The sequence below is a fragment of the Centruroides sculpturatus genome, unplaced genomic scaffold (assembly GCF_000671375.1).
Source record: "Centruroides sculpturatus isolate CEXI.00-Female unplaced genomic scaffold, Cexi_2.0 scaffold1695, whole genome shotgun sequence".
Classification (NCBI taxonomy): domain Eukaryota; kingdom Metazoa; phylum Arthropoda; class Arachnida; order Scorpiones; family Buthidae; genus Centruroides; species Centruroides sculpturatus.
Window position 1 is genome coordinate 1 of NW_019385847.1, and position 17,169 is coordinate 17,169.

At 30.7% G+C, this 17,169-nt stretch overlaps 1 protein-coding gene across 1 annotated transcript; it reads left to right on the forward strand.

Annotated features, from left to right (window-relative positions):
* The first annotated feature begins 12,128 nt into the window (after positions 1 to 12,128).
* On the forward strand, positions 12,129 to 14,442 carry LOC111642480 (luc7-like protein 3). The gene is made up of 3 exons (XM_023388833.1): positions 12,129 to 12,217; positions 12,265 to 12,589; positions 13,996 to 14,442. The coding sequence occupies exons 1-3, from the start codon at positions 12,129 to 12,131 to the stop codon at positions 14,440 to 14,442; spliced, it is 861 nt and encodes a 286-aa protein (XP_023244601.1).
* The last annotated feature ends 2,727 nt before the right edge of the window (positions 14,443 to 17,169 follow it).

The window sequence follows — 17,169 nt, forward strand, 5'->3', positions numbered from 1 at the left end:
TTGAAGTATATCTTAATAATTAATCTCTTTCTTTTAGTTAGTACGAAGTATTCCAAGGGGAGGAAAATATTTCTATTTTTATGCCAAAATTAAATCTAAATGACTATATTAAAATAAATAAATAATAACATATAATATTGATTTTTAACATAAAATTTTAAATAAATACAGTATATATATTAACAAACTTTATCAATCAATCCGAAACACGATTCTTGTTGTGGTACAGTTAAATAAGACCAATCAAGATGCGTCATTTGTAACTCCGATGCTAAAATAGGTATTTCGGTTTCAAACGAAGGCATCCCTCCCGCTTCTAGTAACAAAACTGAAATATTAGGATCTTCGGAAAGTCGGCTAGCTAATGTCGAACCAGCGGTACCGGCTCCAACTATTTACACAAAAATAAATAAAATAATTTTAACGAATCAGCCTGCTGCCATCTGGCGAGAACTTTTATTTCTAAAGTATAAAAATTAGCAAATATATTTTAAAAATATGAATTAAACTTAAAAAAACTAATTCAAATAAATAATTTGAATTTTTTCATATTTTTAAATGTTTAAGTGGGTTTATAGAGGCATTCATATTGAAATACAGTAATAATTATCAGAGGTGTTAATCAGTGCCGGCCCGAGGCAAGTTTTAGGATGGAGCGAGATCCTATTATGGCGCCCCCTTGGTCAGTAGCGTAGCGAACATAACTGGCGCACGGGGCACAGCACTTTATTGGCGCCCCCTCCAGAAACACATATAGTTTGTCTTGGAGACCATTTGGGCGCCCTTCTGCGAGTGGCGCCCGGTGCTTGATACACCCCCTCGCTACGCCACTGCTCTTGGTTGCCCCAAATTTATACCCTTTACTTTTCTTTACCACTGAGGCGCCCCCTAGGACTTAGCGCCTGGAGCGGCTGCTCCTTTCGCCCTATGGTAGGGCCGGCTCTGATGTTAATGATCTCAGGGTCTGTGAAATGAGATGGGCCTAGCTCAACGGTGGGCAACCCCCGGCCCGCGGGCCAGCTACGGCCCGCGAGATGTTTAGAGGAAATTAGAAATAAATATTTTTCGATGTAATTCGTCTACTTTAAATTGAATATTATTTTCTGAAGTGTTGTGGCAGCAATGACAGGAAAAAAATAAGGGAGTCATTTCATTATTCAAACAAAAAACGGGAGAACAGAATTTTTCTAAATTATTTATATCTCATCGCGTCATCCATCAAGAAAATCTATGTGCAAAAGCTATGCAATTAGAAAATGTAATGTCTGTCGTATCCAACTACATAGTGCTGTTTTTATTGTGTTTAAAGTCACTTAGATTTTACAAATAGGTGAGCCGTTCACAGCCAGGCACATGCATTTGTAAAATCTAAGTGACTTATACAACATGGAATTCATAAAAAAAGGAATAATCAACAGTGTTATAGGGGGTCGACTGTAGTAATTAATTGGTTTTTATTTATTTATTTATTTATTTCATATTTGCAGACTAAAAATTTACAGGTCACAAGGTGTCAATTAACTACTATGGCCCGCGGAAAAAACGTAAAATTGATTCTGGCCCATGTTATAAAAAAGGTTGCCCACCCTTGGCCTAGCTAATAGTAAAAGCCATAAAGATAATATATGTATATATGAATATAATAAATTTACCCCACTTATCAAAATAAATTTTTAAAATATTAATTTGGAGGCCTATTTATTTAAATCGTGCTGGGTCTTTTAATGATTACAAATTTCTGTTCTGTTTTCGTAAGGTGATAATAAAATTTGTTAAAAATCTTTGTTGCGTACTCAATATTTAAACTATAACGTATTACCTAGTGACATTAAAACTGAGAAAATAATAAATAAATACAACTTACTTATTATGTAATCATAGGCAGGTAAATAATAATCCTTAATTGGCAAACTTCCTTTGTATATGTTCCATACGTACAAAGAGGCGAAAAATGGTAATAAACTTGATAAAATGTGTAATAGATTTTGCATTATCCTTTATAAGATTCTAGGTTCATGTTAAGTGATGAAACAGTTGGGGAAAAATCTGCGTGAAGAGCATTTTGTTTCGTAAACTATATCAATTTTCACGCTATTTAATTCAAACTCCACCTTGATGAACCGACTGACCCATATGTTAAAGAAATGGTAGAAAAATTTACAATATTTTGAAAAGAAAACTTCAAAATTCTTTATCGAATTAAAGGATTTTTGTATATAAAATTCAGTTATAAGTCAACTTATAATCAATGTTACATTATGACTTTCTAACAATTCAAAAAGTGAGATTTTTTTACAAATAAATAAAATTTTATAAACTTAATTTTGTACGTATTAACGTGCAATTTATATTAATTTCTATGTTTAAAATCGATGTTAGTATAAGCTAAATTAACAAAAAAAAAGAGCGTGTATATTTTTTATATATTTTAATTAGTCTTTTTTATAATTCATTGTACCACGTGGAACATTTTTAATGAACTTTGTTAGCTTAAAAAATCGCATTTTAAAAATGCATGACTACCGATGCAGGCAGCCATTAGCCTTTGATGCTTTATTAACTCTCTCTCTGTTGTTCGAGTTGCCCTTATCCAGTTTACTGGCATAACATCAAAATAATAATACTATAACAAGATAGTATTGTAATTTAACAAAACAAAATTCTAAAATTTTTAAATAAATATTTTAAGTGTTTTGTTCGGCTTAGCAGTGTAGGCCTACTTCCTTTTGTATTAGGAGAACATGATAACCATTAGTTATGTTTATGATATTGAATCGAACTTCCAATAACGGTTACTTCTCAACAATGGACACCTCTAAACGGTCGTCATTTTTCGGGAACTTTTTTAAATGCATACGAAATAACCTTCAGACAATGGCCATTTCTTGTTTCCGTCAGTAGCCGTTGTTTTACTACGAAAGAAAATAAATTTATCATCGAACTCCGAAGATAACGGTGTTAACTTAATAATCTTTTTTTTTTTTTAACAAGAAATCTTTTTTACCTTTAAATTTTACTACTGACTTTATAGTATTTTCCATACGTCTTGATGATGAATAACTTATACAAATGATGTAGGCAACCGCAGTGTTATTGTAAGAAAAAAAACAAGTTAAATGACTATTATGTTGGAAGCCTGAAGAGGGATTGAGAAATTTCAATCCGAAATGCATTGCTTATAAAAGAAGAATAAAAATAGCTGTGTTATTAAAGTCTTGGTCTCTGATTTAATACGGATATTGGAAAAAATAGTGAGGTTTTCCACTAGTTTTATGTTTTAGAACTGAATTTTAACTTAAATTTTTTATCCGCCCCGTTTAAAATCTTTTTTTTAATTGGTTTTTTTTATCAATTTTTTAACACTTGTTTAAATAAACAATACAGAAATTCTTTAACTCTAAATGCGAAAGCGAATATATTATTAATAAAAAGTATAAAAAGTTTTTTAAAACAAAATATGATAACAGATAGCGCCACCGAAGGTTACCGGAAAAGATAAGCAACTCGTTGCTGGATTTCTTAAATTTGTAAGCTCTTGCTTAAAAATTAATTAATGTATATTATATCTTAGCCATAGTAAAATCACAAATTTTTTTGGTGGGAAATTTTTACTATACTCGTGTCTAAAACTAAAAACTAAAGTAAACACACGAATGTACAGTACTGTACGTGGCAAAAATGCAGAAATGAACAGCTCTCCATGACAATGAATCATCAAAATGCTTTCTCTGAGGCATACTTGATTAGCTACTGATTTATCAGGAACATTTCCTCATTGTTAATAGTCCTAGCAGACATTTGTTTGTCAGAAACGATCATTTGTCTGACACTTGCAAAATAGAATGACACTTTGCTGATTTACATACGAGTAAGTTTCAGCTGGTGGTGTTTATTTTAATTAACTATATACGAACTTTCGGTAGGGACCGGAAGTCATGTGATTTCAATTTAAAATTTTCACCTAATACCTAAAGCGGTAAATATGGTATAGAATTGATCCTTACGATAAACTGAAATCAATGATATATCTCTATCGATCCTCTAAGGTGTAGCCTATATTATTTACTTTATTTTTAAGTAAAATTATGATTAAAAATTCCAACCTGGTTTTGTGAGGACGTCACAATAATCAAGTTATAACTTGAATTTTAACACTATAAATCAATGATATAAATCATCTCCAAATAATAAAATGCATCGAGATGTTCTAGACAATTAATTTAATAATAATTGTTTAAATTAAATTGAGTTAATTGTATTTAAATCTACTCTTATAACTAAAATATATGATTTAGAATGTGCCAAAATTATTTTTATTAGGAACTTTCATTTAGAGTAATGATATTTCAATGATCATAGAAAGCAGATAACAGCAAAATCTCAAACATAAATTACAGATCATAGATTAAGTCACTATTAATTTTCGAGAAATAAAGTGTTTTTCATTAATCGTCGTTTATTTTCATTCATTTTTCTTATTATTATAAATTTTTATAATTTTTTAACGTAGAACACTGCTCAAAAGTCACTTAACCGAGTTTATTTTAAGATAATAATTATCAAATAATTAAAACTGGTTTAAAATGGTTAACATATTATTATCTATACGTCATTTTCTTCGGTTCCATTCAAACAGGATGCTATTTGCTTCATTACATATTTGTAACGTGCTTGTTAAATATGAATTATAAATTTTATTTAGATGAATGAATGTCTTGCAAATTTGTAGAAAGATCATAAAAAAAAAGACTGTGAAAGGATAAAAGAATGTTTAATAATAGGCTGGATGCCGAATCACTCGTTTATCAAGTGATTTAATTATTAAGAAGAACCAGGAACAATGAGTGTCATTTACTCTGAAGATTTACATCAATGTGTTAGGATGTTATAAATTTGTATTAAGCATAAACTGTTTACTTTTAATAATATTGTTAAAGCTCTTTCACTGTGTAACTGTTAACTGAGTTTTGGGCCAGCCCTTATAATGTAGGTAAATGGGAATATCACTTTCTAAATTAAGTACTGTACATTGTTCGGAACATACAAGTTAAAATGTTAAAAATAAAGCTTTCATGTTGCATAACAAACGAAAATTATGTACCGTAAGCATAAAACAAAAGAAACTAGAATGAAAATTTAAATTTAAAGAAGCTTACATTTAATTTCTTATTGTAAAACTTAGTTTAGTTTCAGAAAAAGTTTAATTCTAAAAAATAATTTTAAAAAATGTTTAAATTTCGATGTTTGTTTTTTATTATTTAAGAAAATTTAAAATTAATTAGTTAATCCTTATATAATAATTAGTCCTTATTATCTATTAACAAATTGATATTATTTAATCATTAATTATATAAAATATGAAAAATACATCAGATATAATTTAAATACAGTAATTTAATTTACATATAGGTTATGACGAATAAGGTAACAGGTAAACTATCTAAAAGTGAATAGAAATCAGGTTGGTGGAATATTGAATAAGAAAGGGTGGGGAAGATACCATTTTTTAAAATCTTTTTCATTTGTTTAACACTCGAGGCAATTCACTAACTGGTTTCTCGACGAGTAGACGTGGTCTTTGTCACGTAAACTTAATGATTAGACACACTTACAGACAATATCACAGAAATGTATCCTACTAAGTAGTAATTTTTTTCATTAATATTTTATATAAACTAATTATTTTTAGGATTATCACTAAATTGTATATGTTTTAAAACTCTGTTTGAAGACCTTGTGCAAACTTTCGCATTTTGTTGAAAAAAAAAAACACATTTTTATGAATCGAGTCATTAATCAATTTTTTATCAGCTGAATTCAAAAAGGCTTTTACGCCTCAGTTATATACATTTTTTCAAACTTTTCGATATTTTATGATTATCGTTGTCGTTTCTTGTGTGGGTTTTTAGAATTTGTCTATTGCTGTAAGCTATTACCCTTAAAATTTATTTTTGAAATCTAGTTATCAATATACCTTTGTTATCAATATAATCACATTCATGCCTTAAATACAGCCAAATTATTTATAGAAAACTATCTCTGGTTTTATATTTCAATTAAGTGCCCACAGAAATTTAATCGTAGAGCACGTGCTGGTTCCTATCGATCGAATCTCAGAAGAAGCGCAAGTAACAAAAAATAAAAATTTGTTAAAATAAAATATCGCAAGAATTTTATTAGGAAAATATCTCAAGTTGAAACGAAATCTCTTGTTTTGGAATTTGGAACTACTAGGAATTTTCTGAATTTTCTTCACGTGCCTAAATAGAGGCCACTTTCCCATAGAAAGTCTTCCCGAGAAGCATTCTTCCTTGGCAGATCGCCCATATGTCGCGTTGCTTTATTCCATTAATCCAATCCAATCTATCGCTCTGAAAACCTGGGTTCGAAAAACCCAGTAATTTCTTGAAGGTTGTCTATCCTATTCATCACTGAGACGCCTCATTGTGGTCCTGGCCGAATCCACGATGGGAATGATTAAAGGTCTTCTTAGTGTCCGGAGGGCGAAATTATTAAAAAATCAAAAACTACATATGCTCTATTGCTTATTCTACGTCTACTCTTATTTACATTATGGCTATTTACATTATATTCATATTTGCAGAGAAGCTTTATATTTATAACGCTAATGCATCAAATGGTTCGCTCGAATCATTTAAGTAAAGACATGTCATTTCAGAGAAGGTACTATGTAAAGAATGAAATGATGTAGATGATATAACAGTGGACAACTTCAAAGAGAGGATATCTCAATTTATACAGTTTTTGATGCAATTAATGTGTATTCTGCTATATGAAACATTAATAGAAATAAACTCACAAAACCTACAAAACAATGTGTCATGGGGATTTGTTTGTTATAATGTATGTATTCTCCATATAGTCACCACCTTTCTGTAGTGGTCATTTATCTTGGTCCCACTGGGACCAAGATACATATACATAAATTTTATAACTTAACAGATCGGTTTTACGGTTAAATTTTCATTTAAAAATGATTAAAATATGAGTGTTTATATTGAGCCTGGTACATATTTTTATATTGAGCATGGTACACGATCGCTTCACGAGTAATTTTCCAGACAATTGATCAAAGTCATTAACATAAATTTGTGTAATAACAGAACATTATTATATAAATATTCAGCTTATAGTCTTTTTAATCTATAGTTTATAACAAATAATAATAATTATTATTATTCATATACGTCAGGGAAAAACTGGACAAGGTTCGTTTGTGATCTGTTGTAACCCATTCTAATAATTCTCAATAAATGTAAAAAAATATAATTTAAAATGATTTATTAATTTAAAATTGTCTAAAAGATGATGCTAATATGTACAATTATTTCTTTTAATTTACAGTTTAAATTATGAGAATAATATACATATGAAAATGATAATTAAAATTAAACTAAGTTATATCACGTTTCATTATGTAGATATGTTTTGTATCCTAAGATCATATCAGCAGCCTTCTCTGCTATCATTATCGTTGGAGCATTTGTGTTCCCTGAGATGATTTCAGGCATAACAGAAGCATCGACTACCCTTAATCCAGATACACCTTTCACTCTGGAAAATAAGGAAAAAACACGTGAATAAAGTATCTTGAAGCAGGAGCTGAAAAATGATAATGATGAAGAAACATATTTATGCAAAAACAAGAATAAAAAGTATTAATAATAATGTTAAAATGATAACAATATTATATTTATATAAATACAACAAATGTATTTATATAAATATTCAAGTAATTAGATCATATGAGTTGATTAATACTAGAATTTTTAAATCTATCTCTGATTAATCTAGTTCATATGATTAATTAGATAAAATGTATACTGTAATTTTTTCTGAAATATTTATAGCCTATACTAGAAAGCATAACTTTTACTATTCACTATTGAGGGAAATATATAGAATTTGAAATTATGTTTAATTATAAAAATACTGTTAATTAATACAATATTATTATTATTATAAGAGGCATGTTTTTATAATTCACGGTTGAAAGAATCGAAGTTATCATGCCATGAAGTCACACATTTTTTTTTCCTCGAAAAAATCTTTATATATTAATCAGATAGTAGAAATAGGACAGTCACAGTATTTGGCACAGATTATTAATAAATAGCTTGATTTACAAAACAAATGTAAATTTTACTAGATTAAAAAATAATACTTTCCTACTGTATAAATTTTAAAAGTTCTTTGTAGAGATATTATTTCATTTAATTAGTTTTTATTTTAAAGAAGATTAAAGAATAGCTCTACCATAATTACTAAATTTCAAATGTTATGCAAAAAGTAAGGTTTATAGAGAGAAATGAAGTAAAGAGTGACCCATAAGCAGCGTGGGTGGCTGCTAATACAGTTATTTTAATATTACAGTTAATAATAATACAGTTATTTTAATATTACAGTTAATAATAATACAGTTATTTTAATATTACAGTTAATAATAATACAGTTATTTTAATATTACAGTTAATAATAATACAGTTATTTTAATATTACAGTTAATAATAATACAGTTATTTTAATATTACAGTTAATAATAATACAGTTATTTTAATATTACAGTTAATAATAATACAGTTATTTTAATATTAACTGTATTAATATTAAAATAAATCTAGTAATAGCCGACTGACCGTGATAGATTTGTTATAAAAATTATAAAAAATTCGTATAAACTACATTAAAAATTCACCATTTTATTATTTTATAAGAAGTGATATAAATTAATAATTTTTTGTCAAATTAATAGGACATTTCTATGTTTATAAATAAGTACATTTAAAAATTTAGTTTCTATGAAATATTTGTATATTTTTCATTTCTTCCTTATGTCTCTTCTTTTCTCTTCCTTATGATCTTTATTGATTTTTATGATTCCATTTGTTTCTTTTAATCTTTTTTCTTATCATTCATACAAATAATTATTTTCATATACAAATAAAAATATCCACAGTATCATATTTATAAAATTTTATAAATTCTGTCGGAAGGATTTTGAAATTTCAGATTAAGACATGAATGAAATTATAATTATATTTACAAATAAAATAGTTTATTTAATTATATCTTTATCATTTATACTATACAGTATTTTAAAATAATTAAACTATAAATGAATGAAAATGAAATTGGATTTTTTAAATTTTGATTAAAAGAATTATCAATTACACAATTTTCGTCAATTATAAATAAAAATATGACCCTTCGTAATTTAATACATGTACTATTTTCATAAATTTATTATAATTATTATTAATAACCGTCCTAACGAAATTAATTTTACTGTATTTTTCAAATTGTTGTATATTATTTTCATTTTTATAAGAAAAATATTGTCTGTTTTATTGAAATTAAACACAATGCCATCTAAAGTTGCCTGTAATTTTAATAACAAATAAACAGTCTCACCTACCAGTCGCTCACCGCAATGGATATGGAAAAAATAATCCCTGTTAATACCAACGGTGAGGAAAGAGTTAAAATAATAAAAATAATAACTCTCGCTAATCACCTCCTTTCGGAGAGAGAGAGCTCAGTAGTTATAATAAACTATAGAGTGATGCCGGCGGGAACATAAGCTTTCGGTAGAGTCACCCATACTAGTAAGGTTTATAGAGAGAAATGAAGTAAAGAGTGACCCATAAGCAGCGTGGGTGGCTGCTAAACAGCATCGATTCCCACGTTAGGGGCGTCAGATTTATAAACACTCAGCTTTAGATATATAAGCTCACTCTCTTCTTGGAGAAAATAAAAATGGTAGTCACACTTTCACAGCATGATATCGGTTCGAACGTCGTCAGGGTTAACAAGGTCCGAGTACGTGAGTTAGGCAGAGATTCACGTTCAAGAAATCTACTAAAGTCTCTCTTAGCTACCGGTGGTGAACACAGCGCTGGCCCAAGTATGGCTGCTGTATCACAGACACATTCACTATCTCATACATATACACAATGGATAATACACACCAATCCAGCCAAAGTGCTTCAGCAGCAATCCAGCCAAGTGGACCACAATGCCAAACAGATACATTAAAAACACAGACAAATCATAAGCTTGCAAATAAAACTAGAAATACAAATTAATAACATTTCAAACAATTAGACAGGTTGACATAACACTAAAGGCATCATAATATTAAAGTTAATAAAAGAGGTTAAGAAAATATTCAGGAAAATTAAAACACACACACACAACACGAACAACACAATACATGGACACACTCAAACAAAAACTTGCAGCTAACGAGTAAGTCGAAAAACTGAAACGTAGTCTGTATGCTGCGAAAACAACAAAATAAATTATTCATAATCAATATTTTACAGACAACTATGTATAAAACCCACCATACAATCACAGCACAATGGTGCACCAACAGAAAAACAATTCATAGATTATTGATCTGCTCTTTGGTCCAATCTAGTCACACACAAAAACAAAACGTGTTGGATCAAGGAAAAAAGAAGAATCATCTCTTATATTGAAATAAGCATACAAGATATCCAACATGCAATACAAAGAACACACAGTTGGAAGGCGCCAATTGCAGATAGCATTCATAATTTCTGGTACAAAACATTCATTCCTCTGCACCAGGAATTAGCCAAAAATTTCACGTACACATTCAGAAACCATAAGACATGCCAAATTTTTTTAAAATATAGGACAATACCAAAAGACTCTTCTTACAAAAATGATAACACGAAAGATCTTACCCAATAATGAACAATCATTTGACTTCCTACATTCTACACTTCATGCATTACAAACAAAATACCATCACATACAACAATACAACATTCTCTCCAGCAGCAAAAAGAATGACGTAAAAACCACATGGGATACAAAAAGCAGTTACTCATAGACTCATTCATTCTACGAGAAGCACAGAAACAAAACAAAAGCCTATACATAGCATACATAGCTTACAGAAAGGCATTCGACAGCATCCCACATACTTTTACACTACTGCATACACTACACTTATACAAAATACAATCAACGCTCATTACATTTTTAGAAAAGACAATGCAACACAGGAGAACACTGCACTTCAGACTTCACGACACGTATACCAAAACAAACCAAACACATATAATACGAGACATTTTTAAGAGAGATTCATTAAGTCTACTCTAGTTTTGTCCACCTTGAACCCATTGACCAATAATTTGATACAACATTAAACACAACAAAACAATACATTATATATTATCTTACCTCATCTACATGGACGACGTAAAACTATATGCGTCTACACAAGCTCAGCTAAATCATCTTTTAGAAGTTGCACACACTTACTCCACTGACATTCAAATGGAATTTGGTCTAGACCAGGTGTGTCCAAACTTTTATCCCTTAGGGGCTACTTTTTTGGTAAAAAAATATAGTCTGCGGGCGACTATGAATATGGGCAAACAATTTTAGGATTTTTATATGAGCATGCGTTAACATTCATTTGCATTGTTCATCGGGATAAATACAAATAGTATGGGTACGTTGCACAGACAGTCTATTATTGTAAGAATAAATTATCGAATTAAGATTTTTAAACATTAATTTAAGTGAAAGCAAATTGTTCAACTTTAGCTTCGCGAGGACTTACAAAACCTTTGCGGTCGACCGTTCGACCGCGGTCTACGTGTTGCCCATCCCTGGTCGAGACAAATCAGAACACTTCACATAGAAAAAAAAAGAAAGAAATTCTGAAGAAGGATGATTCTGTACTCAGAAATGTCATTGAATCCATGGATGAAAGAGAAGCTTACTAATATTTAGGATTCTAACATCATAGATGTGGGGTTTAGACAAGCAACAATCCTAAACCGTTAAGACAATAAATTTACGCGGGGTTGAGGGGGAGGCGAGGAGAACGAGGGAGAGAGTCAAGTAAGGGACGAAGTAAGAAAGACGACAGTTGGGGACGACACGAAAGTGAGAAAGGGCTAAAAGGCGTTACGAAGGCGAGAATATTATCATTCTATCAAGACGGTTACGACCGCTGGATTATTGTCATTTCTATTTCTCTATCTCAATAACTATTCCTACAAATTTTGGGGGCTCGTCCGGGATATTGAGAAATTCTTACGAGAACTTTTAGAAGGGCAATGGAGTCCAGACAAGATGGCGGAGTTAGTGACGCTGCGGTGAACGACGAAGAACTACGACTGACTGTTGTAACTAAGGGCAATACGATGTCGGATGTGAAACATCTTAAGTGTGCTGATCTGAAAATCGAACTAGGACGACCACGGGTAACAAGAGAGAGTTGGTGCAAAGATTGGAGGCGGCACTTTTGATTGAGAACGCCAGAGACAACGACGTGCAAGGCGACGACGATGCTGACGAAAGTGAGGACGAAGATAGTGATATTATGCGACATACAAGTGAGTACTCTAAGCCAATGTTTACATTTAGAGATGTTGATGAATCCCTTGAAACGTTCAGGGGTGACGACGGAAAGAATGTAAAGTGGATATCTAATTTCGAAGACATGGCGGAAATGTGTAACTGGAATGGCATGCAGAAGATAATTTACGCAAAACGACTACAGAGGTTCAGCAAGAATGTACGTAAACTACGAACAATGTACTAAGTCATGGCGAGCATTAAAAGAAGCCCTTTGCGCCGAATTTTCTCCAAAACTGAACAGCAGAAAGATGCATAAACAACTGTCGATGGAAGTGAAGCATCAAAATGAAACTTATCAGGAATATATGTATCGGATGATTGAAATTTCGTCACAAATTACGATTGAGGAAGAATCAGTGATACAATATATCATCGATGGAATTCAGGATGAGCAAGTAAGCAAGACAGTGCTTTATGGTGCTACTACTTTCAAAGAATTTTGACAAAAGCTGCGAATTTATGAAAACATGAAATCAAGTCGTAAGCCAAATGCTATAATGACGATGGGATCTAAGAAGCTAGGGCATGAGATTAAGCCTAATAATTCTTATGGAGATGAAAAACGTTGCTATAACTGTGGCGGGAAAAACCATGTGAGTAAAAGTTGTCCGGAAAAAGACAAAGGAATAAAATGTTTTAGTTGTAATAATTTTGGTTATATTTCGGCTCAATGTCCTCAAAATGTTGAGAAGAGAAGTTATGAAGTAAAGGTAGAAGAATTTAAGTCAAAACCTATAAAATAAGTCAAAATAGAGGAAGTGAGCTTCACGGCACTTATAGATTCAGGAAGTGACATAAATTTAATGAGAGCCGATGATTACGTAAAGTTGGGCGCACCAAAATTAATTGGTAATTTCTTAGAATTTCATGGAGTAAGTGAACGAAAGAGTTCTACACTAGGGAGTTTTTGGACTGTAGTAAGTGTTGACAAAGACCAATTTTCAATCCCCATACATGTGGTTCCAAGTTCATTCCTTGCTTATCAGTTATCGTTGGGAGCAGACTTTCTGAAACAAGTTCATATCAGTTTAAAAGAAGATCGTGTTGTAAAATTTATTAAAGCAAGAAGTGTAGAAGTAAACATTTCAGACGTATACGATATCGATGTTGCCTGCGTTGATGTTGGTGGTGTTGGTTGAGCCGCACCAATGATGCAAAATATAGAGGAGAGCCTCTGAATCCAACAAGAAACTACAAAGCAGCCAGGGAACAAGAAACAGAGATAAAAATGAACATTATTTTAAAAAATGATGCTCCAGTTTGTCAACATCCAAGACAGCTATCTGCTAGTTAGAAGGCTGAAGTTAATAAGGAGATGGAAGAATGGTTACACAAAACATCTGAACCATCCACAGATGATGAAGGAATAGTAGAAGAGCAAGGAATAACGAAACTTTACAAAATAACAAAAATTACTTTCCGAACAATTCAATATAATATCATATTGTAGAGGGATATATTGATTAATTCAGTGGTTCTCAGTTGGGGGTACGTGTACCCCTAGGGGTACGAGCATAAATCGAAGGGGTATATCTAACTTTCATTATAAAATGGTATGACCAGTCAAAAGAAGAAAAAGAAGATTCACATAAGTCTTCAGAACTTAATCATTGGTTACAGCAACGTCATGCATCAAACGTTAAGCAAGCAGAAGTTGCAGTTGTTCAGGAGAAACAGATGGAAGTTTGTGGTGCCTTTTTTATACGTGGTGACGCACAGCAACGCGCTGATGATCATTCAATGGAAAAACAGCATGTTGGTTACGCAAGATTAAAATCAGCAGGTGAAGAAATTGTTCATAAGAGAGAAAGAGAGCAAGAAGAACGAAAGCAAAAGGAAGAAGAAAAACACAGACAAAATTATCATAGTAGATCAGATGATCGAAAACGTGACATGAGACAAAATAGACGCTCAAGAAGTAGAAAACATGGAAGCAGAAGTAGAGATAGATCTTATTATAATAGAAGAGGATATTATAAAGAAAGAAAGAAAAATGAAAGAAAGATCTAAATATAGATCTAGATCGAGAAGTCCTGATCAAAGACGACGTGACAATCATACTCAATCACGTGATTCAAAATATCGAAGACGGTCTAGAAAATCCGCAAAAATTAGAGTAACAGCAAAGGAGAACATTAAATTAATTAAAAAACTGCAAGCGGACAACATGAAACCGTGGGTCCGTTCAACTAACGAAGTATTCCACCGATCAGACGAGGACATCGGGGACGATGTCCTCGTCTGACTAGTGGAATACTTCGTTAGCTGTCAGAATGGCCGAATGTGGGGTTTAGACGAGTAACATTCCTAAACCGTTAAGACAATAAATTTACGAGGGGTTGCGGGGGAGGCGAGGAGAACGAAGGAGAGAGTCAAGTAAGGGGAGAAGTGAGAAAGATGACAGTTCGGAACGACACGAAAGTGAGNTCTCAAAATTAATAATTTTGCCATTTTATAATAGTTAAAAAGTATAAAAAGTTTTTTAAAACAAAATATGATAACAGATAGCGCCACCGAAGGTTACCGGAAAAGATAAGCAACTCGTTGCTGGATTTCTTAAATTTGTAAGCTCTTGCTTAAAAATTAATTAATGTATATTATATCTTAGCCATAGTAAAATCACAAATTTTTTTGGTGGGAAATTTTTACTATACTCGTGTCTAAAACTAAAAACTAAAGTAAACACACGAATGTACAGTACTGTACGTGGCAAAAATGCAGAAATGAACAGCTCTCCATGACAATGAATCATCAAAATGCTTTCTCTGAGGCATACTTGATTAGCTACTGATTTATCAGGAACATTTCCTCATTGTTAATAGTCCTAGCAGACATTTGTTTGTCAGAAACGATCATTTGTCTGACACTTGCAAAATAGAATGACACTTTGCTGATTTACATACGAGTAAGTTTCAGCTGGTGGTGTTTATTTTAATTAACTATATACGAACTTTCGGTAGGGACCGGAAGTCATGTGATTTCAATTTAAAATTTTCACCTAATACCTAAAGCGGTAAATATGGTATAGAATTGATCCTTACGATAAACTGAAATCAATGATATATCTCTATCGATCCTCTAAGGTGTAGCCTATATTATTTACTTTATTTTTAAGTAAAATTATGATTAAAAATTCCAACCTGGTTTTGTGAGGACGTCACAATAATCAAGTTATAACTTGAATTTTAACACTATAAATCAATGATATAAATCATCTCCAAATAATAAAATGCATCGAGATGTTCTAGACAATTAATTTAATAATAATTGTTTAAATTAAATTGAGTTAATTGTATTTAAATCTACTCTTATAACTAAAATATATGATTTAGAATGTGCCAAAATTATTTTAATTAGGAACTTTCATTTAGAGTAATGACATTTCAATGATCATAGAAAGCAGATAACAGCAAAATCTCAAACATAAATTACAGATCATAGATTAAGTCACTATTAATTTTCGAGAAATAAAGTGTTTTTCATTAATCGTCGTTTATTTTCATTCATTTTTCTTATTATTATAAATTTTTATAATTTTTTAACGTAGAACACTGCTCAAAAGTCACTTAACCGAGTTTATTTTAAGATAATAATTATCAAATAATTAAAACTGGTTTAAAATGGTTAACATATTATTATCTATACGTCATTTTCTTCGGTTCCATTCAAACAGGATGCTATTTGCTTCATTACATATTTGTAACGTGCTTGTTAAATATGAATTATAAATTTTATTTAGATGAATGAATGTCTTGCAAATTTGTAGAAAGATCATAAAAAAAAAGACTGTGAAAGGATAAAAGAATGTTTAATAATAGGCTGGATGCCGAATCACTCGTTTATCAAGTGATTTAATTATTAAGAAGAACCAGGAACAATGAGTGTCATTTACTCTGAAGATTTACATCAATGTGTTAGGATGTTATAAATTTGTATTAAGCATAAACTGTTTACTTTTAATAATATTGTTAAAGCTCTTTCACTGTGTAACTGTTAACTGAGTTTTGGGCCAGCCCTTATAATGTAGGTAAATGGGAATATCACTTTCTAAATTAAGTACTGTACATTGTTCGGAACATACAAGTTAAAATGTTAAAAATAAAGCTTTCATGTTGCATAACAAACGAAAATTATGTACCGTAAGCATAAAACAAAAGAAACTAGAATGAAAATTTAAATTTAAAGAAGCTTACATTTAATTTCTTATTGTAAAACTTAGTTTAGTTTCAGAAAAAGTTTAATTCTAAAAAAATAATTTTAAAAAAATGTTTAAATTTCGATGTTTGTTTTTTATTATTTAAGAAAATTTAAAATTAATTAGTTAATCCTTATATAATAATTAGTCCTTATTATCTATTAACAAATTGATATTATTTAATCATTAATTATATAAAATATGAAAAATACATCAGATATAATTTAAATACAGTAATTTAATTTACATATAGGTTATGACGAATAAGGTAACAGGTAAACTATCTAAAAGTGAATAGAAATCAGGTTGGTGGAATATTGAATAAGAAAGGGTGGGGAAGATACCATTTTTTAAAATCTTTTTCATTTGTTTAACACTCGAGGCAATTCACTAACTGGTTTCTCGACGAGTAGACGTGGTCTTTGTCACGTAAACTTAATGATTAGACACACTTACAGACAATATCACAGAAATGTATCCTACTAAGTAGTAATTTTTTTCATTAATATTTTATATAAACTAATTATTTTTAGGATTATCAC

Excerpts from the sequence above, each read along its gene's own strand:
- LOC111642480 (XM_023388833.1), top strand. The coding sequence starts at position 12,129 with ATGGAGTCCAGACAAGATGGCGGAGTTAGTGACGCTGCGGTGAACGAC. Across the intron at positions 12,218-12,264 it reads GTAACTAAGGGCAATACGAT|GACGACCACGGGTAACAAGA; the intron begins GTCGGATGTGAA and ends AAATCGAACTAG. Across the intron at positions 12,590-13,995 it reads TACAGAGGTTCAGCAAGAAT|TCAAAAGAAGAAAAAGAAGA; the intron begins GTACGTAAACTA and ends TGGTATGACCAG.